The following is a 22,979-nucleotide window of genomic DNA, read 5'->3' on the forward strand; positions in this document are numbered from 1 at the left end:
CTACTGTTGCTTTAGATAGCCTCAACCACCAGAGGGCAGACAGCAGAAGCAAGAAAAACTACAATCCTGCAGCCTGTGGACCAAAAACCACAGTTACAGAAAGATAGACAAGATGAAAAGGCAGAGGGCTATGTACCAGATGAAGGAACAAGAAAAAACTCCAGAAAAAAAACTAAATGAAGTGGAGATAGGCAAACTTCCAGAAAAAGAATTCAGAATAATGATAGTGAAGATGATCCGGGACCTCGGAATAAGAATGGAGGCAAAGATTGAGAAGATGCAAGAAATGATTAACAAAGACCTAGAAGAATTAAAGAACAAACAAACAGAGATGACCAATACAATAACTGAAATGAAAACTACACTAGAAGGAATCAATAGCAGAATAACTGAGGCAGAAGAACGGATAAGTGACCTGGAAGACAGAATGGTGGAACTCATTGCTGCGGAACAGACTAAAGAAAAAAGAATGAAAAGAAATGAAGACAGCCCAAGAGACCTCTGGGACAACATTAAACGCAACAACATTCGCATTATAGGGGTCCCAGAAGGAGAAGAGAGAGAGAAAGGACCAGAGAAAATATTAGAAGAGATTATAGTCGAAAACTTCCCTAACATGGGAAAGGAAATAGTCACCCAAGTCCAGGAAGCGCAGAGAGTCCCATACAGGATAAACCCAAGGAGAAACATGCCGAGACACATAGTAATCAAAGTGGCAAAAATTAAAGACAAAGAAAAATTATTGAAAGCAGCAAGGGAAAAACGACAAATAACATTCAAAGGAACTCCCATAAGGTTAACAGCTGATTTCTCAGCAGAAACTCTGCAAGCCAGAAGGGAGTGGCATGATATAATTAAAGTGATGAAAGGGAAGAACCTACAACCAAGATTACTCTACCCGGCAAGGATCTCATTTAGATTTGATGGAGAAATCAAAAGCTTTACAGACAAGCAAAAGCTAAGAGAATTCAGCACCACCAAACCAGCTCTACAACAAATGCTAAAGGAACTTCTCTAAGTGGGAAACACAAGAGAAGAAAAGGACCTACAAAAACAAACCCAAAACAATTAAAAAAATGGTCATAGGAACATACATATCGAAGATTACCTTAAACGTGAATGGATTAAATGCCCCAACCAAAAGACATAGACTGGCTGAATGGATACAAAAACAAGACCCATATATATGCTGTCTACAAGAGACCCACTTTAGACCTAGGGACACATACAGACTGAAAGTGAGGGGATGGAAAAAGATATTCCATGCAAATGGAAATCAAAAGAAAGTTGGAGTAGCAATTCTCATATCAGACAAAATAGACTTTAAAATAAAGAATGTTACAAGAGACAAGGAAGGACACTACATAAAGATCAAGGGATCAATCCAAGAAGAAGATATAACAATTATAAATATATATGCACCCAACATAGGAGCACCTCAATACATAAGGCAACAGCTAACAGCTATAAAAGAGGAAATCGACAGTAACACAATAATAGTGGGGGACTTTAACACCTCACTTACACCAATGGACAGATCATCCAAAATGAAAATAAATAAGGAAACAGAAGCTTTAAATGACACAATAGACCAGATAGATTTAATTGATATATATAGGACATTCCATCCAAAAACAGCAGATTACACGTTCTTCTCAAGTGCACACGGAACATTCTCCAGGATAGATCACATCTTGGGCCACAAATCAAGCCTCAGTAAATTTAAGAAAATTGAAATCATATCAAGCATCTTTTCTGACCACAATGCTTTGAGATTAGAAATGAATTACAGGGAAAAAAACGTAAAAAAGACAAACACATGGAGGCTAAACAATACGTTACTAAATAACCAAGAGATCACTGAAGAAATCAAAGAGGAAATCAAAAAATACCTAGAGACAAATGACAATGAAAACACGACGACCCAAAACCTATGGGATGCAGCAAAAGCAGTTCTAAGAGGGAAGTTTATAGCTATACAAGCCTACCTAAAGAAACAAGAAAAATCTCAAGTAAACAATCTAACCTTACACCTAAAGAAACTAGAGAAAGAAGAACAAACAAAACCCAAAGTTAGCAGAAGGAAAGAAATCATAAAGATCAGAGCAGAAATAAATGAAATAGAAACAAAGAAAACAATAACAAAGATCAATAAAACTAAAAGTTGGTTCTTTGAGAAAATAAACAAAATTGATAAGCCATTAGCCAGACTCATCAAGAAAAAGAGGGAGAGGACTCAAATCAATAAAATCAGAAATGAAAAAGGAGAAGTTACAACAGACACCGCAGAAATACAAAGCATCCTAAGAGACTACTACAAGCAACTTTATGCCAATAAAATGGACAACCTGGAAGAAATGGACAAATTCTTAGAAAGGTATAACCTTCCAAGACTGAACCAGGAAGAAACAGAAAATATGAACAGACCAATCACAAGTAATGAAATTGAAACTGTGATTAAAACTCTTCCAACAAACAAAAGTCCAGGACCAGATGGCTTCACAGGTGAATTCTATCAAACATTTAGAGAAGAGCTAACACCCATCCTTCTCAAACTCTTCCAAAATATTGCAGAGGAAGGAACACTCCCAAACTCATTCTAGGAGGCCACCATCACCCTGATACCAAAACCAGACAAAGACACTACCAAAAAAGAAAATTACAGACCAATATCACTGATGAATATAGGTGCAAAAATCCTCAACAAAATACTAGCAAACAGAATCCAACAACACATTAAAAGGATCATACACCACGATCAAGTGGGATTTATCCCAGGGATGCAAGGATTCTTCAATATACGCAAATCAATCCATGTGATACACCATATTAACAAATTGAAGAAGAAAAACCATATGATCTTCTCAAGAGATGCAGAAAAAGCTTTTGACAAAATTCAACACCCATTTATGATAAAAACTCTCCAGAAAGTGGGCATAGAGGGAAGCTACCTCAATATAATAAAGGCCATATATGACAAACCCACAGCAAACATCATTCTCAATGGTGAGAAACTGAAAGCATTTCCTCTAAGATCAGGAACGAGACAAGGATGTCCACTCTCACCACTATTATTCAACATAGTTCTGGAAGTCCTAGCCTCGGCAATCAGAGAAGAAAAAGAAATAAAAGGAATACAAATTGGAAAAGAAGAAGTAAAACTGTCGCTGTTTGCAGATGACATGATACTATACATAGAGAATCCTAAAACTGCCACCAGAAAACTGCTAGAGCTAATTAATGAATATGGTAAAGTTGCAGGATACAAAATTAATGCACAGAAATCTCTTGCATTCCTATACACTAATGATGAAAGATCTGAAAGAGAAATTATGGAAACACTCCCATTTACCATTGCAACAAAAAGAATAAAATAGCTAGGAATAAACCTACGTAGGGAGACAAAAGACCTGTATGCAGAAAACTATAAGACACTGATGAAAGAAATTAAACATGATACCAACAGATGGAGAGATATACCATGTTCTTGGATTGGAAGAATCAACATTGTGAAAATGAGTATACTACCCAAAGCAATCTACAGATTCAATGCAATCCCTATCAAATTACCAATGGCATTTTTTACGGAGCTAGAACAAATCATCTTAAAATTTGTATGGAGACATAAAAGACCCCGAATAGCCAAAGCAGTCTTGAGGGAAAAAAATGGAGCTGGAGGAATCAGACTCCCTGACTTCAGACTATACTACAAAGCTACAGTAATCAAGACAATATGGTACTGGCACAAAAACAGAAACATAGATCAATGGAACAAGATAGAAAGCCCAGAGATGAACCCACGCACCTATGGTCAAGTAATCTATGACAAAGGAGGCAAAGATATACAATGGAGAAAAGACAGTCTCTTCAATAAGTGGTGCTGGGAAAACTGGACAGCTACATGTAAAAGAATGAAATTAGATTACTCCCTAACACCATACACAAAAATAAACTCAAAATGGATTAGAGACCTAAATATAAGACTGGACACTATAAAACTCTTAGAGGAAAACCTAGGAAGAACACTCTTTGACATAAATCACAGCAAGATCTTTTTTGATCCACCTCCTAGAGTAATGGAAATAAAAACAAAAATAAACAAATGGGACCTAATGAAACTTCAAAGCTTTTGCACAGCAAAGGAAACCATAAACAAGACGAAAAGACAACCCTCAGAATGGGAGAAAATATTTGCAAACGAATCAACGGACAAAGGATTAATCTCCAAAATATATAAACAGCTCATGCAGCTCAATATTAAAGAAACAAACACCCCAATCCAAAAATGGGCAGAAGACCTAAATAGACATTTCTCCAAAGAAGACATACAGACAGCCACGAAGCACATGAAAAGCTGCTCAACATCACTAATTATTAGAGAAATGCAAATCAAAACTACAATGAGGTATCACCTCACTCCTGTTAGAATGGGCATCATCAGAAAATCTACAAACAACAAATGCTGGAGAGGGTGTGGAGAAAAGGGAACCCTCTTGCACTGTTGGTGGGAATGTAAATTGATACAGCCACTATGGAGAACAATATGGAGGTTCCTTAAAAAACTAAAAATAGAATTACCATATGACCCAGCAATCCCACTACTGGGCATATACCCAGAGAAAACCGTAATTCAAAAAGACACATGCACCCGAATGTTCATTGCAGCACTATTTACAATAGCCAGGTCATGGAAGCAACCTAAATGCCCATCAACAGACGAATGGATAAAGAAGATGTACATATATACAATGGAATATTACTCAGCCATAAAAAGGAACGAAATTGAGTCATTTGTTGAGACGTGGATGGATCTAGAGACTGTCATACAGAGTGAAATAAGTCAGAAAGAGAAAAACAAATATCGTACATTAATGCATGTATGTGGAACCTAGAAAAATGGTACAGATGAGCCAGTTTGCAGGGCAGAAGTTGAGACACAGATGTAGAGAATGGACATATGGACACCAAGGGGGGAAAACTGAGGTGGGGTGGGGATGGTGGTGTGCTGAATTGGGCGATTGGGATTGACATGTATACACTGATGTGTATAAAATTGATGCCTAATAAGGAAAAAAATTTTTAAAAATTAAAAAAAAAAAACTACTATTGCTTGCTGGACAAAGAACGAGCTGGAGCATTTGTCCATAAGAAGGGAAAATAAAAGGAGCTTATGTTCTAGAGCTTGCATGTATGTGTGTTTGTGTGCTGTATACATATGATGAATATTCAAATAAATATTACTCTCAGATATTAAGAATGAAATAGACAATAAAACTGGTGATTTAATGGGAGTGGGGTGTGTGCTGTTGAATGGACAAAGTTGAAAATCACTAAGCTAGAACCTTAGTGGAAGGGATAGAGGATAATTCAGAAAATTATCCTTAAATATTTCTCCAAAACAGGCCAGCAAAAGCAAAACTTTTTAGACCAAAATCATTTAGTTATTCACCAGCAAACATTTATTTTGAAGAATCTCCCATGTGCCAAGAAGAGTGGAAACTCTGGAGCTACAAAGATAATTAAGACATAACCCATGAGAAAAGAAAACAAGTAATTATAGCATGAACTTACAACATTAGACATATATAAAGTATGTATGCTTGGAGTGACTCACTCTGCCTGTAAGGTTTCTCAGAGGACATTGATGCCTTAGCTTGGTCTTGAAGGATGCATAGGAGTTCATTACCAAACAAGGTGGGAAGGTAGGGAGCAAGGAATTTCAGGTGTGTGTGGTGGGGGGAATTGCTTGGGCAAAACCACAGAGAGTAAGAAACATGATTCTGGACTCAGCACAGCTGGAGCATAAAGCAAGTAGAGGAGACAGTGGTGAGAGATGAGGCCAAAGGACTAGGCACATGTGGAGAGACCAAATAAACTGATCTTTGGACATTAGATCAAAGATTAATTGGTAGTAATCATAATCACTCGGTGGTTTCAATACAAGTGGGAGGGCAACAAAAAATACAAGGAGCTCATAAACCTCCATGTAGTAATATTCAGTGGTCCCTCGGTATCCGTGGGGAATTGGTTCCAGAACCCCCCACTGATAACAAAACCCAAGGATGCTCAAGTCCCTTATATAAAATGGTATAGTACAGTCAGCCCTCTGTATCTGTGGGTTCCACATCTATGGATATGGAGGACTGACTGTATCCAGAAATGATCTACGTTAAATGAGGTCATCTGACCCTAAAGAAACAGCGAATTCCTGATACAGTTTAAATACATAGGAAGCCTGTCATCTTTGGTGATATGCAAAGAACATGTGCATTATTCCCATAAGTAAGTTCCTGCTGCTTTTTACAACCACTATAATAACACAGGCATACCTCAGACTGTGGGTTCAGTTCCAGAGCACTGCAATAAAGTAAATATCGTAATAAAGCGAGTCACGTGAATTTTTTGGTTTCCCAGTGCATATAGAAATTATGTTTACACTGTACTTTAGTCTATTATGTGTGCAGTAGCATTATGTCTAAAAAAATAATGTACATGGCTTAATAAAAAATATTTTATTGCTACCCTCTTGCACTGTTGGCGGGAATGTAAATTGATACAGACACTATGGAGAACAGTGTGGAGGGTCCTTAAAAAACTAAAAATAGAATTACCATATGACCCAGCAATCCCACTACTGGGCATATACCCAGAGAAAACCATAATTCAAGAAGACACATGCACCCCAATGTTCATTGCAGCACTATTTACAATAGCCAGGACATGGAAGCAACCTAAGTGTCCCATCGACAGACGAATGGATAAAGAAGATGTGGTACATATATACAGTGGAATATTACTTAGCCATAAAAAGGAACGAAATTGGGTCATTTGTAGAGACATGGATGAATCTAGAGACTGTCATACAGAGTGAAGTAAATCAGAAAGAGAAAAACAAATATCGTATATTAACAGATATATGTGGAACCTAGAAAAATGGTACAGATGAACCGGTTTGCAGGGCAGAAATAGAGACACAGATATAGAGAACAAACGTATGGACACCAAGGGGGGAAAGTGGCGGGGGTGGTGGTGGGATGAATTGGGAGATTGGGATTGTCATGTATAGTATGTATAAAATAGATAACTAATAAGAACCTGCTGTATAAAAAAATAAAATAAAATTCAAAAATTCAAAAAGCAAATAAATAAAAATACTTTATTGCTGAAAACTGCTGACCATCATCTGAGCCTTCAGCAAGTCCTAGTCTTTTTGCTGGTGCAGAGTCTTGCCTCTATGTAGGTGGTGCTGACTGAGCAGGGTGGTGACTGATCAGGCTGCTGAAGGCTGGGGTGGCAGTGGCAATTCCTTAAAATATGGCAACAATGAAGTTTGAGCCACAGATTGACCTTTCACATTTTCCCTGTAGCAGGCAATGCTGTTGGATAGCATTTTACCCACAGCAGAACGTCTTTCAAAATTGGAGTCAATCCTCTCAAACGCTGCTGCTACTTTATAAACTAAGCTTATGTCATATTCTAAATCCTTTGTTGTCATCTCAACAGTCTTCACAGCCTCTTCACCAGGAGTAGATCCCATCTCAAGAAACCACTTTCTTTGCTCCTCCGTAAGAAGCAACTCCTCACCTGTGAAAGCTTTATCGTGAGGTTGCAGCAATTCAGTCACATCTTCAGGCTCCACTTCTAATTCTAGTTCTCTTGCTGTTTCTGCCACATCTGCAGTTACTTCCTCCACTGAAGTTTTGAACCCCTCAGAGTCATCTATGAGAGTTGGAATCAGCTTCCTCCAAACTCCTGTTAATGTTGTTATTTTGACAACCTCCCATGAATCATGAATGTTCTTACATCTAGAATAGTGAATACTTTCCAGGATGTTTTCAATTTACTTTGCCCAGATCCATCAGATGAATCACTATTTATGGCAGCTATAGCCTTACAAAATGTTTTTCTTAAATAAGACTTGAAAGTCAAAATTACTGCTTGATCCATGGGCTGCAGAATGGATATTGTGTTAGCAGCATAAAAACAGCATTTTAATCTCATTGTGCATCTCCATGAGAGCTTTTGAGGTGCATTGCCAATGAGCAGTAATATTTTGGAAAGAATCTTTTTTTTCTGAGCAGTAGGTCTCAACAATAGTCTTAAAATATTCAGTGAACCATGTTGTAAACAGATGTGCTATCATCCAGGCTTTGTTGTTCCATTTATAGAGCACAAGCAGAGTAGATTTAGCATAATTCTTAAGGGCCCTAGGATTTTTGGAATGGTAAATGAGGTCAGCTTCAACCTAAAGTCACCAGCTGTATTAGCCCCTAACTGACAAGAGATTTCAGCCTGTTCTTTGAAGCTTTGAAGCCAGGCATTGACTTCTCCTCTTTAGCTATGAAAGTCCTAAATGGCGTCTTCTTCCAATATAAGGCAGTTTCATCTACATTGAAAATCTGTTGTTTAATGTAGCCACCTTCTTTAATTATCTTAACTAGATCTTCTGGATAACTTACTATAGCTTCTACATCAGTACTTGCTGCTTCACCTTGCACTCTTATGTTACAGAGACAGCTTCTTTCCTTAAATCTCATGAACCCACCTCTGCTAGCTTCAAATTTCTTCTGCAGCTTCCTCACCTCTCCCAGCCTTCATAGAATTGAAGAAAGTTAGGGCCTTGCTCTGGACTAGACTTTGGCTTAAGGGAATGTTGTGGCTGGTTTGATCTTCTATCCAGACCACTACAACTTTCTCATTATCAGCAATAAGACTTTTGTTTTCATATCATTCATATGTTCACTGGAGTAGCACTTTTAATTTCCTTTAAGAAGTTTTCCTTTGCATTCTCAATTTGGTACCACATCCACCTACCTTGAGTTCTAGCCAAGGGTATATCAGCAGCCTCAGTCCTACCATCTACTGGTGAAAATAAGGTCAATTGCTAACCTATCTTCTGATCAGGTAGCGTGTGGGGAGAATCTCCAAATAACTATGTATCTCTCATCCAATCATATGACCCATTCCCCATGCAGTTGAAGTATGGTCCACCTTTGCGTACCTGGGCCCCTTACATAGATCTATAAAAAGCTGATTTTAATAAATAAATGCAAGAGAAGAGACAAATCTTCCATGGAAAAGAATTCTAAATAATTTATTTGGATATTGCACCCTCACTCCTTAAGCATAACTCCTCACTCCTTAAGTGTAGGCTGCAAGTTGTGACTTTCTTCCAAAGCATACAATGTGGAAAAGGGAAAAGGAGGAACATTACAGTGAAGAAACCTGACAAATACTATCTCAGCCAAGTACTCAAGGTCAGTATCTACAGTGATAAATCATATTGATAGTACGTACCCTTAATATGATGTGAGGAATATCATACTTTACTTCTGTAGTCTTCCTCTCAAAACCCATAGCCCCAGTCTAATTATGAGGAAAACATCTGACAAATCCCAGTGAAGGAACATCCTACACAATGCTTGACTAGTACTCCTCAATACTGTCAAGGTCATCAAAAACAAGGCAAGTCTTGTGAGTCAACTATACTCCAATAAAAATTTTTAAAAAAGAAAAGAAAAGAAAAGAAAAGGCGAGTCTGAAAAACTGTCACAACCAATAGGACTAGATACAATGTAGTAAACTGGATGGGATCCTGGAACTGAAAAAGGACATTAGGTAAAAAGTGAGAAAATCTGGATGAAATGTAAACTTTAGCTAATAGTAATATATCATTATTGGTTCATTTACTATAACAAATAACTGTATTGTAAGGTGTTAATAGGGGAAACTGGATATAGGGTATATCTAAACTCTGTTATCTTCAAAATATCTGTAAATCTAAAACTTCTAAAATATGTTTATTTTTTAAAAATAATGTGAGCAAAGCTAATGTTTATTGAACCTTTGTTTTGTGCCAAACATTGTGCTAAAAGCTTTGTTTATATTATCTCACTGAATGCTAAGGATGACTTTATGAAATGAATAGTTATCCTCATTTTATAGGTAAGGAAATTGAGACATAGGTTAAGTGGATTTCTTAAAGTTCAAATCTAGGAAATTGGGGAGGAAGGATTCCAATGCAGTCTGTCTAACTGTAGAGCCAATGCTCCTTTTTGTCATATTCATATAATTTATTAACAGACATTGAGCTCAAGAAGAATGCTTAGCATTTTTCTAAAACTAGTGTTCATCAGACAAATAAGCCTACGAGGAAGAGTAAAGAGAAAACTGTGCTTGCCAACAGACAAAATAAATGTACTTCTAAAGCAGATTGAAGAATTGAGGTTTGAAATAAAGGCAGAAGAAACTCAAGGAATGATGAATCTTACTGAAGCATTTAAAGAAGAGATGCTTATATCCAGGACTTTGATTCTTGAAACTTTTGCAGACAGGATGAAGTTGATCAAGCATTTGAAGTGTGTTGAATCGTAGGACATATACTAACACAGGGGTCCCCAACCCTCGGGCCGAGGACCGGTATAGGTCTGCGGCCTGTTAGGAACCCGGCCGCACAGCAGGAGGTGAGTGGCGGACGAGCCAGCGAAGCTTCATCTGCCGCTCCCCATCGCTCCCCATCCCTCTCATTACCACCTAACCCATCGCTCGCATTACCGCCTGAACCATCCACCCCTCCCCCACCGACCCCCCTCCCCATCCGTGGAAAAATTGCCTTCCCTGAAACCGGTCCCTGGTGCCAAAAAGGTTGGGGACCGCTGATCTAACACATAAGCTGTATTGGAGTTAAAATGTCAAAAAAATTGTAAGAAAAGTAAGGGAAAAAACCTAAAGCTCCTCAACATGACTGCTCATTTACTGTCTCTCACCCAGTTTCTCTTTAGGACTGGATATCTCCCTGAACCTAAATGACAGCTCACTGAGCTAGGGCCCTGTTATACAGCTTAACTAATATTAATCCCTTTTTCTGGAGTCTAGGAGATGGGCAGCAGGGAGCAATGGAATTCACGACCAAAACTCCCAGCTGCCGTTCAATGTGTACTTCATCTTGTAAGTTTCCATGTATGTCCTTGCCTAAGTATGATCTACACTCAGGCACTTCCTCAATTCTGACGCCTCCTTTATCTCTAGGATGTTTGCCCTATCTTGGCTCTTACTGGATTTAACACTCAATAATGTCATCTGCAAAATAAGACCATGAATATACATATGTTACAAATTGATACTAGAATTAAAAAACAGTGTCTTCATAAAATTTCCATAGATTCTCTGATCTAATCTTATGAGACTGATGGTTGAGCATTTGATTGAAAAAGTTGATTAAAGCATGAAATCATATCTTAAACACTGAATTTTTCACTTAGAAACATATTAATATAATTATATCCACCAAACTTTTGGTATAAGAACAAGGCCATTTATTTTGTTTTGTTTTTTTGCCCACAGCTTTGCATATAGTTTTACTAGTTGGATTTCTACCTTAACTTCTGTCCATCAAACATACCTGTAATGCATAGTTTACAGTATCCAGCTTTGGATTACTCAAAGTAAAGCAAAAAACTTCCACTTTTTTTTTAAATAGGAAAGTAAAGGTGATGTTCTCACCTTTTCTCTTCAAAATTACACAAAAGCAACAAATAAAAAGAGAAATAGAAACACAAACTCCTTTTTTGACAAAATCAAAAAGCATATTAAATCTCAAACCATGTGCATTATGAAGTACAGTGAAGGTAAAGAGGGATGCAGAAAGACGCCAAGAGAAATTGCCCAGGGTTACATACAGATCACCAACAAAACCAACAATATAGTTCTTTAAAGTAGCATATCCTGAGGAAAAAAATCAACAATTCCTAGTTTGGAACAAATGCAATTGATGACCAGGGTGGTGCTTCTCAGTTTGACATAAAGGGGAGACAGAATATTGGAGAACCCAAGGAATCACATTGAAAAACCATGTTTGTAGGAAGCAGTATGCTGATGAGGCAGGATTGAAAAAAGATTGTGAGTTCTGAGTTGTCCTGTAACTGCTGATCTCACATGACAGGACAGAAGTGAAGACTAAAGGCTATAATTCAAACACATACACAATTTTTTTGAGATGAGAGTTTTTGCTGGCTTGAAGTGCAGACCTAGATCTAGTCCAACATACTCTACTGCAAAAATTTGGTCCAGGAGGTACTCATTTGATTCAAAGATGGGCAAAACTTTAAAAAGGGTTAGAGAGAAGGCCATAATCTGCTTGGGTTCTATACCAAAGGGGAGATCTTTTCTGGAAAGCTACACTAGAAATTGGATGAGACAAAGCTTTACTTGTTACTGTTACCTACCTTTTGTATTTTTTGAATTCAAAAGAAATTTCATGTAATAGAAAAAGGATAGGGGCTTTGAAAAAATATTTAGATATTTTCAAGGAAATCTGAATACAAATCCTTTCAGATTTTGGACTCTTTTTTATTCAGTCTTTCATTTGTTTTGACCACATATAATTTGACAGCAATTTCTTCTGGTGATTTTCCTTTATCAGGCCTTTCACAGAGGCATTTAACTTATAGAGAAACAACTTTTCCTTTTGCATTTATATCTCATTGGTTTTGTAATATTTATTCATGTCATATTATAATATTATAACTGGAATAACAAGTTTAGGAACAAATACAATTAATTCAGTAGGCATGAAGCTCAACTGGTGGGAACAGAAACATGTAAATGATCTAGAAAGTGGCCTACTAACCACAAAGGTTCAGTGTACTATGGGTGTCATATGTTTTAGAGAAAAAACAGAAAGCAATGCTTGTTGATGGATTTGTTAAGTGGATGTTAGAAGAAATTACCTTAAATATGAATGTATGTCCTTACTGTATTCCTTTTGCCTTTGAGTTATTCTTTAGGATATAGTTTTAGATATATTGTTTAAATTTTAATTTTGTTCAAGAACTGTTTATTGAGCTCCTACCTACTGTGCACCCCAAGCACAGAAACAAGTGAAAGTAAGTATTTCATCACTACTTGTTGAAATCAAACAAAGTTAATAGGTTGTTATTGGTGATTTTACTTATGATATACTGAATAACCTATATTGGTACAGAAGATTTAAATGAAAGAATTTAATTATATTGACTTGCTTCATGAATATCCTTAGAGCTCTTCAGATACCTAAGGTTGTTTTAAATTGTTATGTTTGTTTTACTTTAGGGTATGTTTGATTAGAAAAAAATATTTTTAACTGTTATTAAATTTATTATTGTTGTTTTATCTTGAAGCTGCCAGAAAAAATTATAATGGACTACTACGAGAAGTATAAGCCTAGAATGAATGAGCTGGAGGCTTTTAATATGGTAAATCTCAGAATTAAACATACTAAGTTGAATATGTTGCTAGAGTTGAGTAAGATCCTATTAAATTTTTTTATGGGGCCAACCAGTCTGTGTTGTTTTTCTCTTAATGTAGAAAAACCGTTTTGTATCATTTCCTGTTTTAGAACTATATTAGGTGTCAGTAATGTAATAAAGAGAACACATGGTAGATTTCTCTTAAAGTGTATTATAAATGCATGGAAAGAAGTTTTAGAGTTCTTTGAACACATATTGGTCTCAATGCAGTTATTTCACAAGCATTCCTTTTAATGAATTTCATTCTTAGTACCCCTTTAAAAGCTTTCTATCACATATGTATGATTGCTTTTGGATTCTACCCCAAAGTCACTTAAAGGACATCCTTTTCCTTTTACTATTAAAGAAAAACTTTTGATCTCTGAAGTATTTATTTTCTGAAGATGTACAATGGGTATTGGAGATTTGGCCTTATATGAGTTTCTGTAGATACATTTTCTTAAGCAAGTGTTAAGCTAGTATTTTTGTTTGTTTTAAAGTACCACTGTCCTATCTTATTCTTTCTTTTAGTTGAAAGTTGTTCTGGCTCCTTGCATAGAGACATTGATTCTTCTGGATCGACTTTGCTACCTGAAAGAGCAGGTAAATTATGTTAATTTTAAATGCATAACAAATATCTTTATTAAACCCAGTAATATAGATCTGCTTATAACTAGGATAACATTCTTTCACATAAAACTAGTAAGATAATTTTTCTCATTATATTTTCCAAGTCTAAATATTCTTTCCATCTCTTTTGAAACAAAAACATATGTACAACAGATGTTTCCAGCAAAGCTACTATGATAAAGTTTACATTCTTTTAATTTTATGGTAATTACTATACAGTAGACAATGCACACAAACCATCATATATGACATATTGTATAGCTAAAATTAATAAAGGCCAGATGTAAAATATATCATTTATATGCTTCATTTTGTAAGAATCACCTTTTAATTCACTTTTGAATTTTCGGACATATACACTCTGCAGTGTAGAAATTTCTTTCTCATCAGTGATAATTGCTTCTGTTTTTTTCACAGTCTTATTTGTTTTATCTTTGTTGAATGACCAAAAAATATGATTTTTTGTTATCTTTGGGAAAAATGTGTTTTTCAGATTCTACTCTAAGCTATGATCAAAATTATGTTTTTGAGCTATTTAAAATTAAGCCCATTTGTGGATTCAGCCTTGTTTCCAGTATAAACTCTTTATTTTAATAATTTTGTTTTATCATATGGAGAGCTTTACTTCTTTTCAGCAAACTACTTGGAACAAATGGATTTTAATAAATGGTATTTTTATGGAGAAAGGCAATTTTTAAATATTTAGATAATTATGTACTTTCCTAAGCTACTAACTAATTCAAAATCACTGGAAACTTTTGGTTCTCAACTTGTTAGGTCACAGAATCAGCCTTATTTTACTAGGTACTCATCATTTCCCTTTCAAAACAATTTCCAGTGACCTAAATAAAATAGGTAGGCAAAACAGTATGCACCAAGTTTAACAGATTGGTAATGAAGTGATAGAAATCATATAATTGTTCATTTTGTTAATATTTTAAATAATATTTTACTATTATAAAAGTAATACACACTTATGTTAGAAAATTTTAAATGAAGAATATAAAGAAGAAAATTAAAAGTAATGATTATCTCACCTTTCAGCATTAGCTATTAAATTATTGATATGTTTTCTAGAGCTTCTAATATATGTTTGTTGCATGTATGTGTATGAGCATATTATTTCTACTTTAATTAAAGTTGGAATCAAATTGTAAATGCAGTTTTGCATCTAATTTGTTTCATTTGTTTTATTTAGAATTTTTCCATCTCATTAAATGTACTACAGAAGCTGAATAATGTTTCATCATATAATTTATTTAAGTAATACCCAGTTGTCTCTAGCCACTTCCAGTTTTTCACAATTGCAGCAAGGAGTAGCCTTGTGGTTCACTCTCTATGCACATCTTTAATTATCTCCTCAACATAAATTCCCGAAGGTGAATTTCTAAATGTTAATTTTATTCAACAAAGAATAATTTTCTTTTATATAGTTTGTTTTTCATGTAGTTTTTATATTCCAGTATGTAGTCTAACATCTCTCATTTTTATCTACAACAAGTAGTTGCCTATTTAAATCACTTACCAATTTGCAGGATGATATTGCATGGTCTGCACTTGTGAAGTTGTTTGATCCTGTGAAATCTCCCAGATGTTATGCCATTATTGCGCTGAAGAAGCAGCAGTGATTTCAATTGAAGCAAGGTATTAGATGTATCTGTTTGTGGAATCAATTGCTAATTTTGCTTTTCTAAACATTAATGCCATGTTACGTAAATATTTGAAAAACATTGCAATATATTTTAAATAGGCAATAAAATAATAGCTAACAACAGAATGCCTTAATCCATTTTCCATTGTCAAAGCATACATTAATTTAAAAAAAATTAAGAACTCATGAAAATATTATAAAAGGATTTGACCTACATTTCTGAGTTAGTACGTCTATAGGACATTGTAATCTGAGCCTTGTTTCCTGTTCAGTATTTGAGACCCTTGTTATTTGCTGCATATCACATTTTGACTTTTTACCAGCTTAAAATCAGATGAAAGGTATAGGTATAGATACAGTAAAACTAGTTGGTCCTGAAGATCATTAGCATTTTCTTTCACATTTTGGAAGGATTTTTCATGTTATCAGGAGAGAAAAAGTTATGCTTAAATAAATACCCAGGAAGCAGGCCAGAAATAAAAAGTGCTTAATATAAAGCATATTTTATACTGTGTTTTACTCTAAATTGCATAAGGACATATTCTGTGTCCTTAAAGGAATATGTGTCTTATAATTGAGATATTCACTTTCAGGATTCTTGGGGCTATTTATCTTACTAAAATAAAGGATGGCTTGGCAGTTAATGAATCACCTGGTACTCTGTAAAAAACCAATCTAGGAGAAGCAGGAGTGAATAAGAGAAGACCCACACTCTGCCCAGTGTGGTACAGAGTCCTTTCATTAGCAGAAAACCTGAGGTTTCTAATACACACAGAAGAGATGGACAACTGGGAAAAAGCTTCCTTGATTCTCAGCTAGAGACTGCATAAAATTCTCCCAGAAGAAGAAGTAGCTGCTTTCTTAAATTTTAGAGTCTATACACAGATGAGAATAATTTTTTGCTTTGGGTTGTGATACTGCGTTTGTAGCCAGTATATGTGTGAATGATCAGGTGCTTTGTATACCTAGTACAACACTGGGAAAATTAGCCATTTTTTAAGTTTTTTATGCTGAAAACTTTAAACATGTCCAGAGTGGAGAGTAGAGTATAATAAATCCCCATGTACTCATCACAAACTTCAGTAATTATAAACATTTTGCCAATCTCGTTTCATCAGGACACACATGAAAGTGCACACAGACACACATTTGCCACCCATACTCACCTTCCCTGGAGAATTTTAAAGTAAATCTCAAGCAATTTGTTATTTCACATAAATACGTAAATATATATTTCTAAGTTAAGGATTTCTTTCCATAATAATCTATTACTTATCCTCATTCACATTTCTGTGATTGGCTCAAAATGTCTTTTATATCAGTTGGTTCAATTCAAAATCAAAACAGGGTTCACGCATTTGCATTTGGTTGATGCGTCTCTTTAGGTTGCTTATTTTATTCTATTTTATTTCCTTATATTGTTTGCTATATGAGTATCTATCTCAGGAGCAGAAAACCATTCCAAGCCTACCTTCTTTCCTTTCATAATTTTAACTTCTATGTAAAATTTTAAACTTTTTTTCTGATGCCCAAATATTTATATAACATTCATTTCTCCTTATAATAAAGAAAAAGAAAAGAACCTTATATGAGTAAAGCTCTACTTATATGGGTAAAGAGAAGTGCATTACAAATGTTTTAATACCAAGGAAAGTATGTAGTAACTTCCCAGTGTTTCAAAACATTGTCAGAAATTGCATTTACCAATTAAAGCTTTCCATTTGTTATTAATCAGAGACAAATGTGAGATTCCAGCATCTAATCAACATGAGATGATCTGTACGGTCACACTGAGATGATAACATTTCAGCAGAAAGCAAAGAAATACAATATTTTGGTAGGACTTTATACACGTGAATCCCTGTTGCACTGTTTGTAGACTCATATCATAAAAACTGCTCTTCGAGAACTCGTTTACAAGTTGAACTAAAGAGTGGTGCATTAAGCAGGAGCACCAATTCTGACAATTACCTTCTGGGTGAGTTAAAGCAAGACTCTTAATATCTCAGAGCCTCATTTGTAAAGTAGGGTTTTATTTAATATTTATTTTATAAACATTTATTGAATGCCTACCATGTGTCAGAGATTATGCTAGGTAGGCACTGGCAGTATGGAGACAAACAAGACATGTCCCTGTCCTCAAAGAGTTCAGTGAGGAAGACAATAAAATTACTAATTACAGTAATTAGAACTATAATTACTGAACAGGGCTGAGAGGATCAGGGCATAGGATTCTTTAGGGTATCTTCAAATCAATAGACTTAGGGGGAAGAAGGACTCAGTAATATTAGTACCGTAGTTTAGATTCATGTGGCTTAAGTTGTTTTGTGTCCTTGCCTAAGTCATTTAACTATTCGGTGTGCCTCAGTTTTCTCATCTGTGAAAAATAACGTAAGAATAGAATTTACTCATAAGGTTGTTAAGAGGATTAACGGACTAAATATATGTTATTCAACTCCCCCAAAATATCTCCAGGCACCCTGTTAATCAAGCAAAACTAAGTTTATTAGAATTCTCCTCAGCAATAGAGGAATTCCCCTTGACAGTCTTGACTGTCTCTGAAGGAGGAAGTCAGGAAAGGATATTTATAAGATTTGGAAGTCTGGGCTCAAGGAGCTTAAGGCAGCTTTTTTAAGGTGGAGAACAGACTGGGATTGGGGAAATTTCATGATCTAAGTTTTATGGTTAGTATCTATAGCAAGGTGAGGGTCTTGAACCAAGTCTTGATACGTAAACTGTTGCTTGATAAGTGAACTCTCTGCCAACGAAAGCAGATTGTTTGTCTGAGGTAAATTAATATATGGGAATTTCCTGAAACAAACAATGAAGTTATTTATTGGTTTACAGTCTTATCTTTCCTGGGGAAAGTTTTCTTGCAACAAACAAATAAATCATGTTGAAACAGGTGGTCTCAGTTCTTAGACCCCATAGCTCTGTCATATTGATGCACATGGTTGTGGTTCTCCATGTAAAGCACTTAATTCCTGGCACATAATACATAATATAAAAGCAATAGTCGTGTTTTTTAAATGTCCTAGAGGGAGAGAAATGGGAACTTATTTATAAGTTAAGACATTGATTTTGTAGGGAAAAAAAATGTGTTCTAGATTCTAATCAGACAGCTTATAAATGGATTTTTAGTGTCCCCATTCAAAATTTGAGGAATTGTCCACATTTAAAAGTGGATTTGATTACTGGATGAAGAACATTACTTTATGCTCAGTAGTATGTTTCACAGCAATTTTGCTTGCTGACATAATCTATCATTTTAAGATTAATATTCATTTTTAGATTAATTTCTAACAGTGATTGCTCCGTATCTGTAGGTATAAATGCTGAGACTTATGCAAAAGACCTCCCACCCTACATGCATCTGATGATTGTTCTTTAATTGGCGTTTCTTGCTACTGTGCATAATAATAATAATTATTATTACCCTCTTTAACATGCATAGTTATTCCAAAGTCTTTGTCATGAGGCATGAGGTTTCATTTTTTCCTAGATGGCTATGAGCTAAATTGACTGCTTTTTTTTAATACATGTTTTTATTTTTTTTTTAACTGAGATATGGTTGGTTTACATATTATATGTTTCAGGTGTACAACATAGTGATTCACAATTTTTAGAGGTTATACTCCATTTATAGTTTTTATAAAATATTGTCTATATTTCCTGTGCTGTATATCCTTGTCGCTTATTTATTTTATACATAGTAGTTTGTACCTCTTAATCCCCTACCCCTATCCTGCTCCTCCTTCCTTCCCTCTCCCCACTCACAACCATTAGCTTGTTTTCTATATCTGTGAGTCTGTTTCTTTTTTGTTATTCTAAACAAAATATAAACTAGTGAACAAATATTCACTAGTTTGTTTCATTTTTTAGATTCTACATATAATGATAACATATAGTATTTGTCTTTCTCTGTCTGACTTATTTTACTAAGCATAATACCCACCAAGTCTATCCATTTTGTTGCAAATGGCAAAATGTCATTCTTTTTGACGGTTGAGTAGTATTCCATTCCATATGTGTGTGTGTATATACACATATATGTATATGAATAGTACATATATAAATAAATATATGAAATTTCCATATGCTTTATTTTTTTCCTTCCAGTTTTATTGAGATATAATTGACATACAGTACTGTTTAAGTTTAAGGTGTACAGTGTAATTATTTGACTTACATACATCATGAAATGTTTATCATAATAAGTTTAGTGAACATCCATCACCTCATGTAGATACAAAATTAAAGAAAGAAAAAAACATTTTCCTTGTGATAAGAACTTTCAGGATTTACTCTCTTAAAAACTTTCATATATAACATATAGCAATGTTAATTATATTTATGTTGTACACTATGTTCCCTGTTACTTATTTGTCTTATAACTGGGCGTTTGTACCTTTTGACTGCCTTCATCCAATTACCCCTCACCCCATCCCCCTCCTCTTGTAACCACAAACCTGATTTCTTTTTCTATGAGTTTGTTTGTTTTTGTTTCTTTTTAAAGTATAATTTACCTACAGTTAACACTATGTTAGCTCCTGTTACACAACATAGTGATTTGATATTTCTATACATTTCAAGATGATCACCGTGATGGCTCCAGTCATTATCTGTCACCATACAAAGATATTGCATAGTTACTTTTTTTTTTTTTTAATCAGTCATCAATTTTATACACATCAGTGTATACATGTCAATCCCAATCGCCCAATTCAGCACACCACCATCCCCACCCCACCGCGGTTTTCCCCCCTTGGTGTCCATACGTTTGTTCTCTACATCTGTGTCTCAACTTCTGCCCTGCAAACCAGTTCATCTGTACCATTTTTCTAGGTTCCACATACATGCGTTAATATACGATATTTGTTTTTCTCTTTCTGACTTACTTCACTCTGTATGACAGTCTCTAGATTCATCCACATCTCAACAAATGACTCAATTTTGTTCCTTTTTATGGCTGAGTAATATTCCATTGTATATATGTACCACATCTTCTTTATCCATTCGTCTGTCAATGGACACTTAGGTTGCTTCCATGACCTGTCTATTGTAAATAGTGCTGCAATGAACATTGGGGTGCATGTGTCTTTTTGAATTACGGTTTTCTCTGGGTATATGCCCAGTAGTGGGATTGCTGGGTCATATGGTAATTCTATTTTTAGTTTTTTAAGGAACCTCCATATTGTTCTCCATAGTGTCTGTATCAATTTACATTCCCACCAACAGTGCAAGAGGGTTCCCTTTTCTCCACACCCTCTCCAGCATTTGTTGTTTGTAGATTTTCTGATGATGCCATTCTAACTGGTGTGAGGTGATACCTCATTGTAGTTTTGATTTGCATTTCTCTAATAATTAGTGATGTTGAGCATCTTTTCATGTGCTTCTTGGCCATCTGTATGTCTTCTTTGGAGAAATGTCTATTTAGGTCTTCTGCCCATTTTTGGATTGGGTTGTTTGTTTCTTTAATATTGAGCTGCATGAGCTGTTTATATATTTTGGAGATTAATCCTTTGTCTGTTGATTCGTTTGCAAATATTTTCTCCCATTCTGAGGGTTGTCTTTTCGTCTAGCTTATGGTTTCCTTTGCTGTGCAAAAGCTTTGAAGTTTCATTAGGTCCCATTTGTTTATTTTTGTTTTTATTTCCATTACTCTAGAAGGTGGATCAAAAAAGATCTTGCTGTGATTTATGTCAAAGAGTGTTCTTCCTAGGTTTTCCTCTAAGAGTTTTATAGTGTCCAGTCTTACATTTAGGTCTCTAATCCATTTTGAGTTTATTTTTGTGTATGGTGTTAGGGAGTATTCTAATTTCATTCTTTTACATGTAGCTGTCCAGTTTTCCCAGGACCACTTATTGAAGAGACTGTCTTTTCTCCATTGTATATCTTTGCCTCCTTTGTCATAGATTAGTTGACCATAGGTGCGTGGGTTTATCTCTGAGCTTTCTATCTTGTTCCATTGATCTATGTTTCTGTTTTTGTGCCAGTACCATATTGTCTTGATTACTGTAGCTTTGTAGTATAGTCTGAAGTCAGGGAGTCTGATTCCTCCAGCTCCATTTTTTTCCCTCAAGACTGCTTTGGCTATTCAGGGTCTTTTGTGTCTCCACACAAATTTTAAGATGATTTGTTCTAGTTCCGTAAAAAATGCCATTGGTAATTTGATAGGGATTGCATTGAATCTGTAGATTGCTTTGGGTAGTATAGTCATTTTCACAATATTGATTCTTCCAATCCAAGAGCATGGTATATCTCTCCATCTGTTGGTATCATGTTTAATTTCTTTCATCAGTGTCTTATAGTTTTCTGCATACAGGTCTTTTGTCTCCCTAGGTAGGTTTATTCCTAGGTATTTTATTCTTTTTGTTGCAGTGGTAAATGGGAGTGTTTCCTTAATTTCTCTTTCAGGTTTTTCATCATTGCTGTATAGGAATGCAAGAGATTTCTGTGCATTAATTTTGTATCCTGCAACTTTACCAAATTCATTGATTAGCTCTAGTAGTTTTCTGGTGGCATTTTTAGGATTCTCTGTGTATAGTATCATGTCATCTGCAAACAGTGACAGTTTTACTTCTTCTTTTCCAATTTGTATTCCTTTTATTTCTTTTTCTTCTCTGATTGCCATGGCTAGGACTTCCAGAACTATGTTGAATAATAGTGGTGAGAGTGGACATCCTTGTCTCGTTCCTGATCTTAGAGGAAATGCTTTCAGTTTTTCACCATTGAGAATGATGTTTGCTGTGGGTTTGTCGTATATGGCCTTTATTATGTTGAGGTAGCTTCCCTCTATGCCCACTTTCTGGAGAGTTTTTATCATAAATGGGTGTTGAATTTTGTCAAAAGCTTTTTCTGCATCTCTTGAGATGATCATATGGTTTTTCTTCTTCAATTTGTTAATATGGTGTATCACATTGATTGATTTGCGTATATTGAAGAATCCTTGCATCCATGGGATAAATCCCACTTGATCGTGGTGTATGACCCTTTTAATGTGTTGTTGGATTCTGTTTGCTAGTATTTTGTTGAGGATTTTTGCATCTATATTCATCAGTGACATTGGTCTGTAATTTTCTTTTTTTGTAGTGTCTTTGTCTGGTTTTGGTATCAGGGTGATGGTGGCCTCATAGAATGAGTTTGGGAGTGTTCCTTCGTCTGCAATTTTTTGGAAGAGTTTGAGAAGGATGGGTGTTAGCTCTTCTCTAAATGTTTGATAGAATTCACCTGTGAAGCCATCTGGTCCTGGACTTTTGTTTGTTGGAAGATTTTTAATCACAGTTTCAATTTCATTACTTGTGATTGGTCTGTTCATATTTTCTGTTTCTTCCTGGTTCAGTCTTGGAAGGTTATACCTTTCTAACAATTTGTCCATTTCTTCCAGGTTGTCCATTTTATTGGCATAGAGTTGCTTGTAGTAGTCTCTTAGG

General features: G+C 35.3%; 1 protein-coding gene across 12 annotated transcripts in view; it reads left to right on the top strand.

Moving 5' to 3' along the window:
• METTL25 (methyltransferase like 25) overlaps window positions 1-22,979 on the top strand; it is a gene marked incomplete at its 5' end in the record, with an annotated part of 303,322 nt that overhangs the window by 87,440 nt on the left and 192,903 nt on the right. For 5 of the 12 annotated variants that reach the window (XM_082350754.1, XM_082350751.1, XM_082350753.1 and 2 more), the window contains 3 exons: window positions 13,158-13,232; window positions 13,797-13,868; window positions 15,431-15,684. In XM_082350754.1, the coding sequence (XP_082206880.1) occupies window positions 13,158-13,232; window positions 13,797-13,868; window positions 15,431-15,523 (240 nt within the window). In that variant the 3' untranslated portion in view covers window positions 15,524-15,684. The other 7 variants (XR_014233388.1, XM_082350758.1, XM_082350755.1 and 4 more) reach the window with 4 other exon arrangements.

Source organism: Balaenoptera borealis, assembly GCF_965194805.1.
Source record: "Balaenoptera borealis genome assembly, chromosome: 13".
NCBI lineage: Eukaryota > Metazoa > Chordata > Mammalia > Artiodactyla > Balaenopteridae > Balaenoptera > Balaenoptera borealis.